This window comes from Haliaeetus albicilla, chromosome 7 (assembly GCF_947461875.1).
Source record: "Haliaeetus albicilla chromosome 7, bHalAlb1.1, whole genome shotgun sequence".
Taxonomy (NCBI): domain Eukaryota; kingdom Metazoa; phylum Chordata; class Aves; order Accipitriformes; family Accipitridae; genus Haliaeetus; species Haliaeetus albicilla.
The window spans coordinates 17745226-17763385 of NC_091489.1; the positions used below are offsets into that span (position 1 = coordinate 17745226).

The 18160-nt window shown below is 40.6% G+C and overlaps 1 protein-coding gene across 5 annotated transcripts in view; it reads left to right on the forward strand.

The window, feature by feature from the left end:
• The window catches only part of SYNJ2 (synaptojanin 2), a 69261-nt gene that overhangs the window by 37259 nt on the left and 13842 nt on the right, over positions 1-18160 (forward strand). For all 5 annotated transcript variants that reach the window (XM_069787097.1, XM_069787098.1, XM_069787100.1 and 2 more), the window contains 11 exons: positions 2632-2804; positions 3213-3294; positions 3515-3664; positions 3760-3925; positions 5227-5418; positions 7545-7626; positions 8853-8993; positions 11853-12045; positions 13765-13923; positions 14145-14301; positions 16350-16467. In XM_069787097.1, coding sequence (XP_069643198.1) covers positions 2632-2804; positions 3213-3294; positions 3515-3664; positions 3760-3925; positions 5227-5418; positions 7545-7626; positions 8853-8993; positions 11853-12045; positions 13765-13923; positions 14145-14301; positions 16350-16467 — 1613 coding nt within the window. The remainder of the gene's footprint in view (positions 1-2631; positions 2805-3212; positions 3295-3514; positions 3665-3759; positions 3926-5226; positions 5419-7544; positions 7627-8852; positions 8994-11852; positions 12046-13764; positions 13924-14144; positions 14302-16349; positions 16468-18160) is intronic.

An 18160-nucleotide genomic window follows, 5' to 3' on the forward strand; every position in this document is an offset into this window, starting at 1 on the left:
CCTGGCCCCTAAATGTCCCTAGGCACAACTAATACCTGAAAGCATCTGGATTGTGCTTTCAGGATGTCAGGCATTGTAAAATTAAAGCTTTGCTGAGTTCTAGTGCAGTATTCTAATGGCCAGATTTTTAAAACTAATGTGTACTTGAAGCCACAGACTGGCATTGAGTGGGATTTGCAGCAGTGCATAGCTGCCTGAATCTGGCTGAAGGTTGGTGGAATTCTGCCTGCCTCCTAAGTGCCAGTTGCTTTAGAAATCCAACATAGATACTTTGAAGTACATCTTCCTAAAAATAATATGAAGAATGGTTTAAGTATACACCTGTAGTAAGTGTTGTGTATTTATCATTGGTAGAGGATGATGCAATAGTTCTGAGTTCAAATGTTTACTGTGTGAAACTAAGCAAAATGAAAATTATAGTTAAATAATTGTTACTGATTTGTTTCCCTCTCTGTTGGAATAATGTACTCAAGACGAGATGTGTCTTGAGCTTTTTGGCAGTTTTTTGGTGTGACTATTTCTTTGTCCTCCAAAAGAGCTGGGGAGGACTATCAGCCTTCCTGGTGGAAAGTGACAAAATGAAAGTCTCCCCCTGTAGAGAATATGGCCAAAGAAAGTGATTATGACTAAAGCTTGCAAGGCAATGAGGAAGGTACAGAAGTGAAGTCTGGTCCTAGCTTCTGTTTTCAGCTTCTTACTGAATTTCTGCATGACACAGCTAAGCCTCTCTAATCTCTTGATTTCCCAATCTTTAAAATAGTTTTTACAGTTTATTTTTCAAAAACATTGAAATTTAGGGGTAAGAGATGATCACTTGCAAATTGCTCAAATAACTTATGAGGATACAAATGTGACTTCTCTTGCATTCATTCATTCATTTTAAATAAAGATCTGTTTTAATTGTTAAACTTTATTGATGTTTAAAAATAAATAAATTATGAAAGCAGTCTGTGAGCTGAAAGAATTCAGACTGACAGCACTGGAAACTGAAGTTTTGTACCCTTTCAAAACAACCTCCTCTTGGTCTTTACTTTACCTTTGTGTTTTAATAATGAATGTTTGGAAAGAATATATACTTAATTTTTACACTGATGATTTTAAAGGGCTTGAATTAAAAATAAAGTAATTCATAGAGGAATGATTAGGAATGAAAACTTTTCTCCTTTTCTGTCATTAGTTTATTTCTTTGTTTCTCCATCTTCCTTTGCTTGTATTCCTTTCTCTTCTCTCAACTCTTGCTGGAATCTTAGTAATTCTTGTCAGAGTTGGTTCAAAATATTCTTGTAATTACTGCTGCTGGGTTCCCCTGATCAGAATGTCACTGCTACCATTCATTTATGCAACAGGAACAAATGAAAACTTGTAAATTACCAACTTGCCTTCAGCTGTTACCTGAATCAGCTGTTACCAGACCAAAAATCAATACTGTTCCCAGTAATGCTGTTCCTCTCATAAGCATCCCCTATAACCGATGTAATTATGTTTACAGTAGAAGCAATGCTGTAGTGCAGAGTTATGAATACTCTGACAATGATTTACACCAAGGCAGTGGGTAAATGTCATCCTCAAGTGCATTACTAGTGCCAGCAGCTGTAAAGGCAAGTTGAGGTGTCAACAACAGAGAAGCGGATACCAAGTGTTTTGGCTTTTGTAACACTGTAATGAAATATATTTTGCACGTCTCTCTCCAAACACCATGCAATGCCTTTAAATGTGTTTCTGCGGGGACAGCTTAATGGCTTACTTGATACAATTATGCTGGTGTAATCGCTGCATGTACACTTTTAATGTAATATCAGAATTGTTTTGTTCAGTTTGTGTCACAATCTAAGTGGAGAAAAGCATCCATCTCTTGGGATAAGAATGTGCAGGAGGGAAGGGAATAGGCAAAGACTTGCATAGAGTTAATATAACAGTTCTCTCTGGCTTTGTCGTGGAGAGCAGGATGTATTATGTCGTATCTGTTACCAGATACCGTAACAAAATTTGTGGTGATTACGGAAATGCATGTGAGGTCATGGAAATTGGAGATGAAATAGTGAGGCTATTTGTGCCTCTTCTTTTACTTTTGTGGTTTACCACAAACATTTTATAGTATGTTTCCTGGGACATCATTTCTTTCTTCCTCCCCAAGCAACCTCTACCTAAATTTAGGGCAACGTTTTCCCATGTCTTGGCACTTCAGGAATGGTTAAAAAATACACCCATGCATTATTATGCTTTTCTACCTTAATCAGCTCTGGACACCCTTCCCATCAGGGTCCATGTCCTGAGCCTGCCCAGAGCATCACTGTTGCTGTACACCCTCACTCACAGAGGTAGGAGCCCACTGCTGCAGGGCTGCCACTACCCAAGGCGCAGACAGAAGCAATTCTGATGTATATTTTGCAGTTACAGTTTGAGTTACCCCGCAGAAAAATTGGGGTCTAACAATCCAGTTTACTTCTGGAAAGAAAACAAATAGGAAAGTTCAGTTGCTTTTTTCATGTCTGGCCTTTCAAAATTCCCTATGAACTTCTCAGTATTAAAAATGTGATAAACAGTCAAAGTTTAGTAATGATAAAAGCATGCTGGTATCAATCCTTACATTGTGACTTGAGCAGAATTTGTTTTCCTTCATTCTCTAAACAGAAACTGCTATGGGCCTCTTCCCATGCAGCAGACACTCCCATGATAAACTTTGACTACCACCAATTTGCAAAAGGTGGGAAAACTGAGAAACTGGAAAATTTGCTGAGGCCTCAGCTGAAATTGCACTGGGAAGACTTTGGAATCTTCACAAAGGGCGAGAATGTAAGTCCATGGTGAGTGTCCCTGCCCCTCTGTCCCAGCATAGCCAGGCACCACCTGTCCTGGCCTTCCCAGGTTTCTTGCTGTGTTTGGACCATGAGCATAAGTGACCATCTTGAAATAAAATTTTGAGACATAGTGTAGTCTTGGTGCTAAATAGATTATTTGGCTTAATTGCATCTCCATTGTTTGGAATCTGCAAAATTACCAGTGCATGGATTTGCTAAATACAGTGTTGCAGACATAGTCAAGTAATTGGACCTGTTAATGGAATACATTGTGCACAATGTGCTTGCACCATCAAAATGTGGCTGGGTATGTTCAGGCTGAATATTTGATGATCTTGTTCAATCAACTCATGATTAGATGTTATTTTAAAATATACTTTTTTTCCCCCCTCCTCTTGTGTTTGGTTACCAAAGTCTGCAGACAGGTACTTTTCGAATGAATTGTTTGGACTGCCTGGATCGTACTAATAGCGTACAGTCCTTCATTGCACTGGAGGTGAGTTTGTCAGAGGACATTTTGTGGGTGCTTGTATTGCGTACATTGTCTCTTCCATGGGAAAGATAGGAAAGAGGGCATAAGCCTCAGTTATACAAGTCTGTCTTGCCAGCTCTATGATACAGAATGGTGCCGGCTGGAAAACTTAGACTGAGGATAAAAAGCAAAAACACATTTAAGAACAATGTTGTTGTTTTTTCTCCTTCTGCACCTAATCCAGATCCTGCTTGCTCAATTAGAGAGCCTTGGGTTGAACTCTAAATCTATAATTGAGCGCTTTGTGGAATCCTACAAAGTGATGTGGACTCTCAACGGTCATAATCTGAGCAGAGTATTTACTGGCAGTCGTGCCCTTGAGGGGAAGCACAAGGTAAAGAAAAATGGCAAAACTATTCACAGTTAAAGAAGGGGATGTCTGATTTACTCTTCAGTGTCACTTGCACTGTTGATTCCTGTCTGATGTAGGTTGGGAAACTCAAGGATGGCGCCCGCTCTGTCTCTCGCACCATTCAGTCAAATTTCTTTGATGCAGTAAAGCAGGAAGCCATCAAGTTGCTGCTCATGGGTGACTTCTACAGTGAGGAATATGCAGACAAAGGCAAGATGCTCATGGACCACACTGCACTGCTGGGTAAGGCCAGTGTAAATCCTTTGCTTTTCTTTTGTGGTGTTTAGTTGTCAGATAGAAGCAATTGCACCCTTTTGAAAACATCAATAAATAAGCTACTTTTGCACAAATCTATTGTTTAAAACACTGCTTTCAAGTGACTTTAAACAACAACTTTAGCACTTTAGGGTGTTTTAATTCCACTGTGCTTATTTCTCGTATTTTGTTTTGGACTTCTGAGTATGTTTGTCTGTTCTTTGATGATGATCTCCTCTGACAGTTTAGAGGAGTTGGACCAGAGGGAAAGATTTTAGGACAGTCTGGTCCTGTCTAAGTTTGTCTTGAGGAAGTCTCTTGAGGTCAGACTTTTTATCTCCTTATTTTTGGCCTGCAGTTTGCACATGCTTTTAGCCATTTGGATCCTTAAAGGCACATTTATGTTGTTACGTTGGTTCATTCCCCATTGCTTTACTCCAGGGCCCTGATAATGCACAAGAAATACACATTTGTTTGCGCCTGTGTAGAGTAAACCACCTTAGCTCTCTGTGAGAAGATACTTGTGTGCAGAATGTAGGATAATTGCACCCACAAGCAGTATCAGGTGGTCAGTTTGCTCCAGAGAACTACTGGATTTTAATATGATAGACTTGAACCATTCAGCGCCATTTCAATCCTGGGGCTGTTCCCTGATGCAGACCACAAGGAAAATACAGATAGCTTCTCTGTGCCTGAATACCGATGCAAATCAGGTAGTTAAAGATTAAGGTTACCTCAGTTGCTCACACAAATAAAGCACACTGCTGATTTCCTGCACTCATTAAAAATAAGTGAATTTAGCAGTTTCCTATAAGGAGTTCTGATCAGGCTAGAGAGCCATGACAGTGCTAGATTTGGATCGATGGGAGACTCTGTGCTGCTCTCTGCCTTTCCCTCCACACTCTAAACTTCTTAGGGCTTCAATTTAAGTCATAACTTCTGACATGTTTGATCACTGTAGGCTAAACTGAAAAGATTAACGGAGGAAGACGAATTTATTTGCTTATTACTTGAAGTGCAGGAAAACGTATGCTGAAAGTGAATGTCCAGTCCTTCACAGGCTTTCAAAGGGTGTCTGGTTTCTGGAAGAGAAATTGCTAACGTCAACCCTAGTTATCTTGTAGTTATTGCCATTGCCATTGGAGTTACTCCTTAGCTTTTGTGTTGTTGCTGCTAGAGTAATGTCATTATTTCACAGTGACTGTGTCACTGCCGTCTGTATGCTTTCTGTCCTGTTACAACACATTCTTCTTCTACACACCCTCTTTCTCTCTCCCCAATTCCGTCAGTAACTCCAAGTATTTTGAAGGCCATGTCAGAGCGTCAGTTTGAATTCACAAGCTTCAAGCGTGTTCGTGTTGCCACGGGGACCTGGAATGTGAATGGGGGGAAGCAGTTCCGAAGCAACATCCTCGGTACCAGCGAGCTGACAGACTGGCTGCTGGATTCTCCCAAGCTCTCTGGAGTTTCTGAATTTCAGGGTAAGACATGATAAAAACGTGTAAGCAATATTTGCTGGCATCTCTAGAGACAGTGAGTTGGTACACAAGATTTGATCAGCTGTTCCTTTCAAAGGTAGTGCATCTTGGAGGGCGTTTTCTGTCAGTTCTTAGGGGTGTATTCAGCTCCATGTAGACTTGTGCTGCCTCCCTGCAGCAGTGGAATGGTGTGTGAAGGGCTCCTGACAGTCGGAGCAACTCTGGAGTCTATACCATGTGACTGTTTTGAACCTCCAGAAGGTCAGAATTCAGAGGTCTCTTGCACGCTATCCTGGGGTGTATCTGCCTATTCTGCATCCCATATTTCATTTTCTTTCATATCTCTGTTCTTTGTTCTTCATTGTGAGCCGGAGCTACATGCTTAGGTGCCCTCAGAATGTCTCCTTGGTCTTTATCTGAAGCTAAACATATCTGTACAATCTGGACTCTGACATTAACTGGAAATGTTACTATCAAAGCCTTCAGACAAAAATATTTATTTTGTGGAAGGCAATTTCCTTTTTTTTCACAGTATATAAAGCTCTTGTGCTTGTAGCTTGCTTAAATTGGCTGCTGAATTTCTTATTTACAGAAGAAGGCCAGGTATTGTAATTGACTTACAGATTTTATTAAGGCAAATGAACAGTGAATGTTCTCTCACTTAGAAATTGAGTGGTTGCAAAACTATGGCAAAACCTGGGCTTTCGTTGTTACAGTGGAACATTTAGCTTCCTGCAGGCATCATGGGAATAGTCCTGTGCCTAACCTTGAAGCTCAGCAATTCGTTCCTCAAATCCTTGGCTACTTACGCAACTTGTCTCGTTTGAACCCTTAGTGCTTGAGTGCATGGATATGTGATTAGGTGCAGATCACTGTACTCTGAGCAGCTTAGATGGGTGATTGGTCCAGTCTGTTTCAGAAAGTTTAGATGTGTTAGGACATGACTATGACCATGATATTAAAATTTGTTGAGAGCCTGTCATGTGCTAGCCTTGCCAGGCCTTCCCCTGAGAGAACCGGAGGAGCAGGACTACATGGTACAGGCAACCATAACATGATAGATCTAAGCAGCTTCTGGAAGAGAGCTGAGTTATGTGAATGGGCAGAGTTAGGGTATGACTGTGCAAATGTCAGTGTTTATGGTAATGTCAGTGCAGTGCCTACAGAAATGGGTAAGTGTTCAAAGACAAATGTCCAAAATCATTAATGGGAAATACACGTGTGACAGTGCCTGTCATGTTAAGGAGGCTAACTGTTATGTGCTAGTTTCACTATTGTGCCTACAGAGAGTTGCTGCATATTTTACTTTTCTTTCCATTCTTATTTTCTGAGGCAGATCTGATTTAGGTTCCTATGGTTGTCTACTGTTTAGGTCTTCATGTTGAATTAAGTTACTGTTACCTTGGCTGTATGACAGTTTAAAAAAAAATGAAATCCCTTAGACAATGGACAGACCTGATGGGTCAACAGATATGCTTCACACTATTATATGAGAGTATTTGATTTTTGCTGTTCTACCAGGGTGATATCCACAGGCATGGGCCAGAGAAGGGAGAGTCACTGTGCTCTAGAGTGACCTAACCTAACCTTAAGTGCAGGTGATCTAAAAAGGATTCACAAGAAAGAAGATAAGTAGAAACTTCAAAGGCTTCCTTAAACTGCTAGATAAATTTACTAAAGGCATTGAGATGGAAGTGACATATTGCTGTCTGGACAGTAAGTTCAGTTACATAGGAATCAGTGTTGAAAAGGAAAAGCATGTTGGGTAAAATGACAAGTGGCTGAAAGATGGTGGGTAGTGAGATGTGGCTTTAGCGATGAGTGGGGTGAGGGAGAGAGAACATTGAATATTTTCTCATCTTAACGTTGCTACAATATAATGCTCTGTTCTGTACTGCTTCCTGCAAGAGAGACTGAGACCAACTGGTGGGAGAAAAGCAAGAAAAAATTTCAGAGGAACTGCAGGGGTTGTTTTGTGAGATTAGATTAAAGGAGCTATGAATATGTATAGCTTGGCAGGGGATACACAAGGCAAAACTACAGGAATGATCTTGGACAGAAATTAGAAAACAAGTCTTTAGAAGAAATTAAATAGTAACTCTTATATCACTTTTCCCTCTTGCCAACAGATGATAACTGCCCTCCTGACATATTTGCAGTGGGATTTGAAGAGATGGTTGAATTAAGTGCAGGGAATATTGTGAATGCAAGGTAGGTAAAAAAGAAAAAAACCAACACTCCCCCCGCCCCCCAACCCACAACTCAAAACAAACAAAACCCCAAGCCCAGAAGAGCACTCTCTCCCTCAAAGGAACCAGCCAAACAAAAACCTCCAGAATTGTTCTTTTTTATGGTCAGATTTGTAGAATACTTCCTTCCAAGTCTGTTCCTTGTAATCAGAGCTGGAAATATGTTTGCCATTAACAAATGGCACCGGGATGGTGTTAAATTGCTGTTTCTCTGTGAACTTCTGTACAGTAGAATACACTGTGTTTTCTAAGTCTCTTAAGTCTTTATGTTGGCAGAGAAGAATTCTGATGGTTGTCATTGATTTAATGCTTGTCCTTAAACCCCTGTCTGATGTTGGAAAAATGTGCTCAGTGACTACAAACATAATTGGCATTCATGTGGGATTCTAAAATGAACGAAATGTCTCTGTGGCTAATTGTATTTGTGAAAATTATGGCTAGAGAAGGAGCTAAAGCCAAAGCCTGAGCTTGGCATGTCAGCATGTACAGTAGGCTGTGGTGTATACTGGTCCTTTTGAATCTGAATTGGGGTGGAACCCTGAAGATAACGTTTCCAATGCTGATTCATCAGGCTGACCAGTTAGTTGTCTGTTTTGGGACTGACAAGTTACAGCAGTGCTTAGCATGGCTGCTGGGCTGGTGGTATGTCTGCATGTATCAGTTGACTTTGGAGATAAGAAAAAGCTAGGTCTGCAGAAGCAAAGGTATATGCACCCATGCACAAACTCTCAGCTAAGAACAGCCAACAGCTGTGGGTAGCCAGTCATCTCCCAGTCAGAGAAGATCTCCTCTTCACTCTGAGCACAAGAAATCTTACAAGTCATGAGATTGACATGGATTTTTGTTTTTATGGTTATGATTACTACAAACAGCTTCCAATTATCCCCAGTGAATGGGGGTGTCAAATGTCACGTGAGCATGGATCTTTCTAAGCATAGTAGACAAAATGCCTCTCACATCCAGAAGCAGGGTAACTGTATTTGTGCGCTGTGCCTGGACTCACTGACCCTGCTAACTCTGGGCTGGCTCACGAGGAGGTATTATCTGTCTCTGCCATGCATCCTACAGCACTTCCAGTTCTACAGCCTAATGGGATGTCTGTAAGCCTAAGGCACAGTTAATCTGCTCATTTTATTGACTGTATGTGGTTTGTTTTGATTCCATTAAATGATTTTATGTTTGTTCCAGTACAACAAATAGGAAAATGTGGGGAGAGCAGCTTCTAAAAGCTATTTCCAGGACTCATCGCTACATTCAGCTGACATCAGCACAGCTTGTTGGTGTTTGTCTTTTCATCTTTGTACGACCATATCATGTCCCCTTCATCAGGTAAAAAAACCCAAAAACAACCCAACAACAATAAAAAAAAAATCGCAAAGAAAAAAAACCCCAACCTGTGTCTTCAGTAACATCTGCTGTTGGAGTGTGGCCAGTGAGGGTGGGAGTGATTTTTCAGCTTGGTGGGAATCATGCAAACCTGGATTCCAGTCTCTGCGCTGTGTGGGAGAGAGACACGTTTCCAGGAGGCAGCAGTCTGGAGTCCATCCTTCTGGGTAGCACAAAGGCCAGGCAGCCCCAATATCTTCCTCCAGTTCAGCTGAGAAGCCAGGCATGCTCCAGGTGGGCTGTCAGGGTGTAGCACCTGGTTTGGGTGTTCTCTTTCTGGAAAAGGAATGACCTGAGCTAGTAAGTCCAAGAGTGTTTGGAGCACCAAGTGAAGGCAAGTGCCTGCCTCTGCCCAAAGGGCAGGTTTTACTTTCTAACCCTCTCCTTAGTGTTTCCATATGGAAACAGGGCTGGTTCTAGGCCTGAAAAGAATGGTGGAAAAGGTGGAAAGGAGGGTGAGGGAAAGAGAGCTAGTTTTGCCCCCTGACATTTTATAGAATTGAGAGCTATAAGGGCCCATTAAGTGTTTGTCTCCCAGATGTCACAAGAACCAGAACTATGTGCCTAGTCAGGAGGGTGCAGAGCTGTGTGTCCTCAGTTTACTAGCACCAATGTCCCTGGAGACTGACCAAACTCCTCTTGCCCCTAGAAGATTACCAAGCCACAGGCATATCTGCATTAAAATGCCTTTGCTGTGGGCAAGAATTATGCAGGCTAAGTGTAAATGGTAGGAAATGAATAATTAGCCAAGACTATCTTTGGGCATCTGTCTGAACTTAAAGTCTAGAGTGATCCAAACAGTGCCCTCTGCTCCATGTTAAGGGTGCTGATTGGCCACTGCATTTTGTGATTAAAATATTGAAAGCTGCCTCTTTCTTCCCTCTCACCTCATATCTACTGAGAAGATCCATGCAGAGTTTGCGCAATATCAAGTGCTGTAGGCTAAGCAGAGTAATGCAATCCAGGTAACCCTGACGGTCTTGCATTGCTACCTTCCCAGTAATATTTCTTCAACATGATTTAAAAAAATTACATATGAAGCAGTCCAGAGGAGAATTGTTTCTGTCAGTTTTTAACTTTTCACCTGGCTTACAAGAAATGTGAGTAATCCAGCAGGAAGTACATGGTTTAAATGGAAATCAGGAGGAGAACAGCATAGTGGCTCTGTTGCAGCTGTCAAACTGCTAGGAATTTGATGTAGCCCTTTGAAACTCAAGAGAAAAAGGGAAGGGCTTGATTTTAGTGACCAAGTTTCATCATTTAATGCTAATGTGCTGCTATGTGTTATGTAAGTGTAATCAAACCTAACCTGTATGCTTATGTAGTTTTTCCTATGTATAGAAAAGGAAAACAAAAATTATTAGAAGAGCAAAAAAAAGCTCCTGTGCTTACAGAGATTGAAGAGGTTAGGACAGAAGTTAGAGAACAGAGAAATAAAATGAAAGAATAGCTGAAGATTATACAGCAGTGAAAGGATTGATGAAATACAAGCTTTTGAATGTACAGTGGGTTATCTCAACATCACCTTTGCCATGAATGCAAATCAGATAAATATCAGTCAGCAGTTGGGTAGGCAGGCAGCAAAAAGTGAGAACTCCTTAGAGTGAAAAGGCTGAACACGTACTGCTTTTGGAGTCCTTAAAACCCATCTTTTCATAGAAAACATTAATTGTCCTCTTTTACCTCCGTGAGGGTGTTGTCTGGTGGTTTTCTGCAGTCAGGAAAAGAGAGGAAAATAAAGAGGGAGAAAAAAGATGCAAAAGGTGGTGGGGGTAAGAGAGAAGAAAATGAAGGGGGGTGGGTGGGGAAGAGAGCCTGTGACATCTTGCACCATACAGATCATGAATGCTTGACAGTAACTCCAATAAGACTTAGTGGTTTTCCACCTGCCCCGTGCGTAAAGCCAGTAGTATTCTAGTCCAGATCTGCCTGACTTCTATCTGGAAAATAAAATTTTCTCAGTGGGAAGGACGTGCATGGTGCTGGGGTTGGTTACAACAATGATCTCATCATTTACTTATCTGATCAGACAGGCGTGCTTTATTCTCGGAGTAGACTGGCTATCTGGGAGAAATTATCCTGCAAGCAGGTGGTCTGCTTTGCCAAGTCGTCTTTCTGTAGTAAAGTGTATACTAATCATGACATTGAAATACTGTGTAATTAACAACATGGAGGCCCTAAGCAATTTGTCATCAGTACAGAACTCATTTTAGGAGTTGGGTATAAATAGTTGTATCCAATAGTTACCAATTTTATTGCATCTGATTTAACAAGTTATGGGTTATGATCTGTTGCTCTTTAATTGACTGAAAAATCTGGCATCAGCTGTGAAGTTGGGTTTCACTATGTAGTAACACTAATTAAATTGTTAAATGTCTGAAAAGCAGATTCCCATATGTTCAAAAGTAAAAGGAAATGTAACAGTAAAATTAGTTATTGTCACTATTTTAAAGATCATGGTAGAGGTAAACTTGAAAAGTATATTATGTAGGAATTCCCAATATTTCAGAAATAATGTCCCTTCCAAACAATACAGCAAGACAAGAAGAGGAGGAAAATACTTGCAAATAGTTTTATTTCTATACTATTATATCATACTTAATTTGAAACATAAGTACACGAACGTCATCAAGAAACTTCCCAGCCTAAAAGATGGTGTCTAAAAGCAGCAAGGTTTCTGGATGGGAGAAGACATGGTGTTGTAAACTGACTTTTCCTTTCATGTTGCAGTTAAAGTTAATTGAATGTTTGTCCCTGCAGCCCTTTACTCTCTTCTCTTTCCAATTTTTTTTTTAAATACAGGGATGTAGCAATAGACACCGTGAAGACAGGAATGGGAGGAAAAGCTGGAAATAAAGGGGCAGTGAGCATTCGTTTTCAGTTCTATAGTACCAGTTTCTGCTTTATATGCAGTCACTTAACTGCTGGGCAGACTCAGGTGAAAGAGAGGAATGAAGATTATAAAGAAATCACACAGAAACTCAGCTTCCCAATGGTAAGCGTAGGTGTATGTATGTTAAAAACATTGACGATAAAGGCTGTATATTTACATTATGAAAGCTGGTCTCAGGCTGTCTTTGACAGGTCATCAAAGAACTCATCTCAGTGCCATGGAGAACAGGCATAAAAGAAAACGGTAAAGAAAACATAAAAAAAAAAAAAAGCAGCATGTTTCACAGGAGACCAGATACCACCCAGCATAGCACTTGCTTTACAAAAGTTCTGCACCTTTCAAAAAATACAGTTGCTGCAGCACTCGGAGTCCTCACCTTTGAACAGTTTTCAAGTTGATCTTTCAGAACGCTGCAACTTAACTGACAAATCTGGAAGGCCTCATGGATGAGATCTAGGTGACTGCTGTTAGAGCTGGAGAGCATGATATTGATAGCTTTTCCTGGCACTAGTTAGTATGAGTTCCTAAAAGACCATTTGTGCCGCTCAGTATATCAGTGCTTTAGTACTCCTGCTCAGGTACGATATATCAGTTCTTGGTCCCTAATATGGTACTTTGTTCCCTTCATTTTGTCCTCATGAATGTGTCACTGTCAAGGAACTGCCGGCTTTTCTCAAAGTGTGGCAAGTAGGCACTATTGGTCTGTATGAATAACTTTTCCCCTAAATGGTGTCAAATCAATCACCCTAGTGTTTTATTCCACACTTGTTTCCTCCGGCCAGCAGATAACCCATGGGATTTGGTAGCAGTGCTTCTTTGTTTCCTTTAATGTTGGTTCCTTTAATTTCCACAATGCTTTCTTTCGCAGACCTCTCTGGGGAGGTCCTAAGCTAGGGAGGGAATGGACCAGTTTGTGTATTCTGGTTAGTCAGCAAAAAATGGTGTTTAGGTTGCAAAGCATAAAATTTTAACTCCCTGTTGTTTGCAAGGTTTAGAGGCTTGGCACATGCAGCATATCAATCAGTTGTTTTATGTAAGAACTAATACTGACAGTCTGAACGTCCTGCATAGAGTTTCTGTTCCAAATTGCCATAAAGTTGTGCTTATGGTAGTTTTTCCTTCTAATACCTCATTAACTATTTTATGTCCTTCACACTTACAATAGCTAAATGTACCTTGTGTGTGTAATGAATATAAAGAGTGCCCTCTAGTGCTGTGACAGCCGCAGCACTCGACCATTTCCTTCATGAGTCTCTGGATTTTAGACGTTTATAGCTTAACTGGGGAGGGGGAGAGACTGGTTAGAGGATAGGATGTTAAACTTAGAACTGAAGTGAATTTTCATTGATGTTTCATTTCAATACATTTACAAAACTATGTTGTACACATAAGATCAAATTTGGAGCTGTTTTCACTCAGGACCTTTGTTGCTCGAATGTGCCTTGGTACCAGAAGCACATTTTGTGTTATATTTCGAATATGTAAATATATGTGTGTGAAATGTGGTAGGGCAACAAACATATATTTTTAATATTCATGGTAGTCAAATTGCGAATATAAAGCTGGGGTCCCAGCTTAGACATACCTTCAGGAAACAGAGGTCAGAGCCTGACACTCTTGTTTCCAAAATTCAGCTCAGCAGGCTGTAAAAGAAAGTGAAGGAGCCACTCCATTTTAGCACAAATGGATTTTAACAAATAGAATGTGGCAAGTATGTCCAGTACTTAGTAATTCAGAGACTAAGTTGTATGTTTCAGTGCATTTAAAAGGTGTTTCGTGAATGTCATTTAACATTAACAGTATTCTGTACCTCTAAACTAGGGGCGGAGTGTGTTCTCACATGACTATGTCTTCTGGTGTGGTGACTTCAACTATCGCATTGATCTAACATATGAGGAAGTCTTTTATTTTCTCAAACGTCAAGATTGGAAGACACTTTTGGAATTTGATCAATTGCAACAGCAAAAATCCAGTGGAAAAGTAAGGCAGTGTGTCTCATTTTCTTCAATACCTGCATGATGGCTTGGTCTAATTCCTTGAGAGAGTGAAAAAGTTGCATTTTCAGACCCTTGTTCATAGTGCATGAATGTAGTAATTCATTTAAAAATCAGAATATTGTTTGTTTGCAAGGAAGTTGATACATCACAGTGGCGCCTACCTCATGTTTAACTTAATCAAAGAGATGGTATTTCTTTTCATAGATTTTTAAAGACTTCCATGAAGGGACTATTAATTTTGGACCAACATACAAATATGATGTTGGCTCAGAGGCTTATGATACAAGTGATAAGTGCAGAACTCCAGCTTGGACTGATAGAGTGCTTTGGTGGAGAAAGAAACTGCCTTTTGAAAAAACAGGTGCGTAGGATCTTTCCTCCTTCTTTATCTGAAAGTTGTTTTAGATTTCATCCAGAACCTACATACAGGGATTCAATCTAGTGAATGGTGAGGAGGAAGAGAGTTGTTGAGTTGTGGGCTGAGAGCTGTCTTTAGATGTGTCCCATAGGCTTAGTCAAATTGCAGTGGCTTTGCTCAAGAAGAGGTTCTTTTGGCTTCACTGGAATAACTTGCAGAGATAGAGCGAGCCCTTTCTTCTTGAGCTTGTGAACAAAGGCTTCATGTTACAGCTTAAGGTGCTGGGAGCTCACTGAGGAACTGAAAACAACCCAGCTGTAGCAATCTAGAAATTATTCTGTTGCTTTCCAACAGAATTGATAGTCCACATAAAGTTCCCGTATTGTAATGGCTAGATTGTTATAACTGTTGTCCTCAGTAGATGTATAAGCACTTTTATGTAATTTTTTCTGCCTTGGTAATTCTTAGGACTATTTCTGTTAGTTTCTGGAATTGGAGGAGATTTCATTAATTGGTGCTTCTAAAGTACTTTGAGATCATGAGTGGTCAGCACAACAGAAAGGCTGTTTTCACTTGCTGTTGAAAAGTTACAATAACAAAATAATAAGTATTTCTTTGCTGTCCAGGAATAGTTTTCATAACCATTCTCTCAGTCTGCAGGTACATCCATGTCCCAATGTTTATAAAATCTGAACAAATTCATATTAAAAATGTAACCACTGGAGAAGTAATTTGGTTGTGCCTGCAGATGTGATTTTTCACATGCCTGGGAACTACTTCTTGGAATCCAAGTCATACCATGAGTACACTAAATGTAAAAACTACAAAGCAAAACTAGGGCAATCAGAGTACATGTCAATGTGATAAAGAGTTATTCACTCTTATTTAAGGAATGAAAAATAAAGTAAAATGAGGAGCTTAAACCATTGGTAGAGATGTAATCTGGGAAAGCAAAACTGTGTAAGATAGAAGACATAATAAGGAAGTGAAAACAGTCCTCTTGGGCTGGCTGTTTTCATTTTAGGAGAAAGAAAACCATTCAGCATTTTCAATGCATATTCCTTATTTTGCATGGCAAGGCTTGCCCCAGGAGGACTTTAGTTGATGGAGCACACACAGAACATAGGACCTATCTAGCTGGTCTGCAAGAGCTGGAGCAGGTTCCTTTCTTTAAAGTTTGTAGGCCTCCCACTGTTAGCTCATGTGGGTATATAACTGACCCCTTGTCTGTTCGCCTACGTTCCCAGCCCTGCAAAGCTTTTCTAATTAGTTTGCTGCCAGAGTTCCTCTCCTTTCCTGCTGGTGGCAAGGCTCTTCTGCCTCTTGGCTCTAATTCTTTTGCCTTGCTTCTTTTTGCTGCTATAGGCTAGAGGACTATTTGCCTTTTAAGAAGAAAGTGTAGCCCCAGTGTGAGTGATTAGGTGAAATGCCATATTCATATTAACTCATTTTCAACTCCACAGAAAAGAGATAGAGACCTATTAGCCCAAACAGTGACCTAAAAATGTCCCTGTTATTGACAGCAATATAAAACCTCACTCTAGCGTAATGTCTGGAGCACTTTCTGTCACCTTAATGCATTGCAAAAGAAGTATTTGGAAGTCGGATTTGCATGGCTTTGCTTTCCCTCATCTCTTGTGTATTATTTCTCCAATCCCTGTGTATTGTTCAGATTTGCAGTGTATTTTGCAAGCACAGTGTCCATTTCTGTGCTCAATAATGGAGCAGGACGAAAAATACTAATATGACTGTCAACCCAGATTATACAGGTAATTGATTGGGTGACATTAGGTTAACCATTTTTGCAGGTGTCTTATTCTAGTGATCAGCTGTCTCTGTTGCACTCCCTGTCCTTTCTGTATTTTTTTTTCCCTAGTCCCTAACTTGTAAATCTTTTAGGACACAAGCTCTTCTTTGAATGGTATATACAAGAACAAAAAAACCCCACCTCCCACTACTAGGGTCTGTGAAGAGCATCCTAATAAAATAGCTTTTAACTGTTAGTAAAACTAGCTTTGAGTAAGTTTTAAATCATGTTTTGTGCTTCATAGCTGGAGAGATCAATCTTCTAGACAGTGATCTGAATGCTGAAACTAAAGTCAGGCACACCTGGACCCCTGGAGCCTTAATGTACTATGGGAGAGCGGAGCTGCAAGCATCTGACCACAGGTAAAGTCCTAAGCAAATAATCAGAGAAAGGGCTGCTAGGTTAGAATGTGCCATACTGAATTACACCTTCAGAGTGAGGGACCAAGTCTGACTGTAACAGGAATTAAATGCTTATTCTGTGTTCAGTATCCATTTGTGGGTTTTTTTCCCCCTCATGGTGGGTTTTATACCAGGGTGGCAAGTATCTATGGTCCTGTACTGATTCTGCTACACTGTGATCTCAGCAAGGTTGGACAAGTTGCAGCAACAGTGTCCTGGTTTTGGCTGGGATGGAGTTAATTTCCTTTCTAGTAGCTGGTATAGTGTTATGTTTTGGTTTTAGTATGAGGATAATGCTGATAAGACACTGATGTTTTCAGTTGTTGCTAAGTAGCGTTTGACTAAGTCCAGGATTTTTCAGCTTCTCATATGCCCAGCCAGCAAGAAGGCTAGAGGGGCACAAGGACTTGGAAGGGGACACAGCCAAGACAGCTGACCCAAACTGGCCAAAGGGGTATTCCATACCATGTGATGTCATGTCTAGTATATAAACTGGGGGGATTGCTGCTCAGGAACTGACTGGGCATTGGTCCGTGAGTGGTGAGCAGTTGCATTGTGCATCACTTGTTTTGTATATTCCAATTCTTTTATTATGATGATGATCATCCTTATTATTATTTTCTTCCTTTTGGTCCTATTAAACTGTCTTTATCTGAGCCCACAAGTTTTTCTTTTTTTCTTTTTTTTTTTTTCCCCTCCTGATTCTCTCCCACATCCCACTGGGTGGGGGGAAAGTGAGTGAGTGGCTGCATGGTGCTTAGTTGCTGGCTGGGATTAAATCACGACAAACGGATATAAAAAATGAGGGCTTTCTGTTGCTTGGTTTTGGAAAGCTCTGATACCAAAACAAGCTGCTCTGATGGACTCCCACTCAGCTTGCTGTGGGAGAGGAGGAGGTTGGAACTGTGTGGCCTGAAGAGGTGTAAGTCATGTACACAGGGCCAGGTGTGACCTCTCCAGAGTAGTGAAGTGTTGGGCTTCTGGGCTTCCCTTAGAAATGGAGATGGGAGAAGGAGGGAAAAACAAAGACCAGTGCCTCTGACTAGTCCATATCACTAACTTCTCTTTAGGGAAGGAATGAACTTTCTTTGTTAACCATGTCACTGCTTCACTTCTCTGAAACAAATTCTGTAATAAATACACCTAAAAAGCTCCCTTGTATTCGGAATAATCTTTATCTCACCCCTTGCATACCCTATGGAAATGCTACAATATTGTTCCTCATGGTTAATGGTTGGACTCAATGATCTTGAAGGTCTTTTCCAACCTAAATGATTCTATGATTCTATGATAGCAACACTCAGTGACCCACAGCAGCTGGCTCTGTTCTTCTTATGGCGCTCTTGCATGCAAGGACTGTTCTTTATTCCTCCAGCAATGGAAAAATGTGCCTCTTGCAATCAATTTCTCTGTGTCAAGGCTTTGACATTGCTGTATTCCACAAAGCACAGTGGAACTGCTGCACTCGTTATATAGGACCCTGAGGATGCAATCTGCAAAACATGGCTGTTGTACATTGGTTTTCTATTTCACCAAACTTGACTGCAAAAACTGCTTTTTAACTACAGTCAGCAGGTTTGCTTTCCCAAGGTTTGTGCTGGAAAAAGGGCTTAGCTATATCTTTGTGACATATGGAAATGCGTTATGATTCACT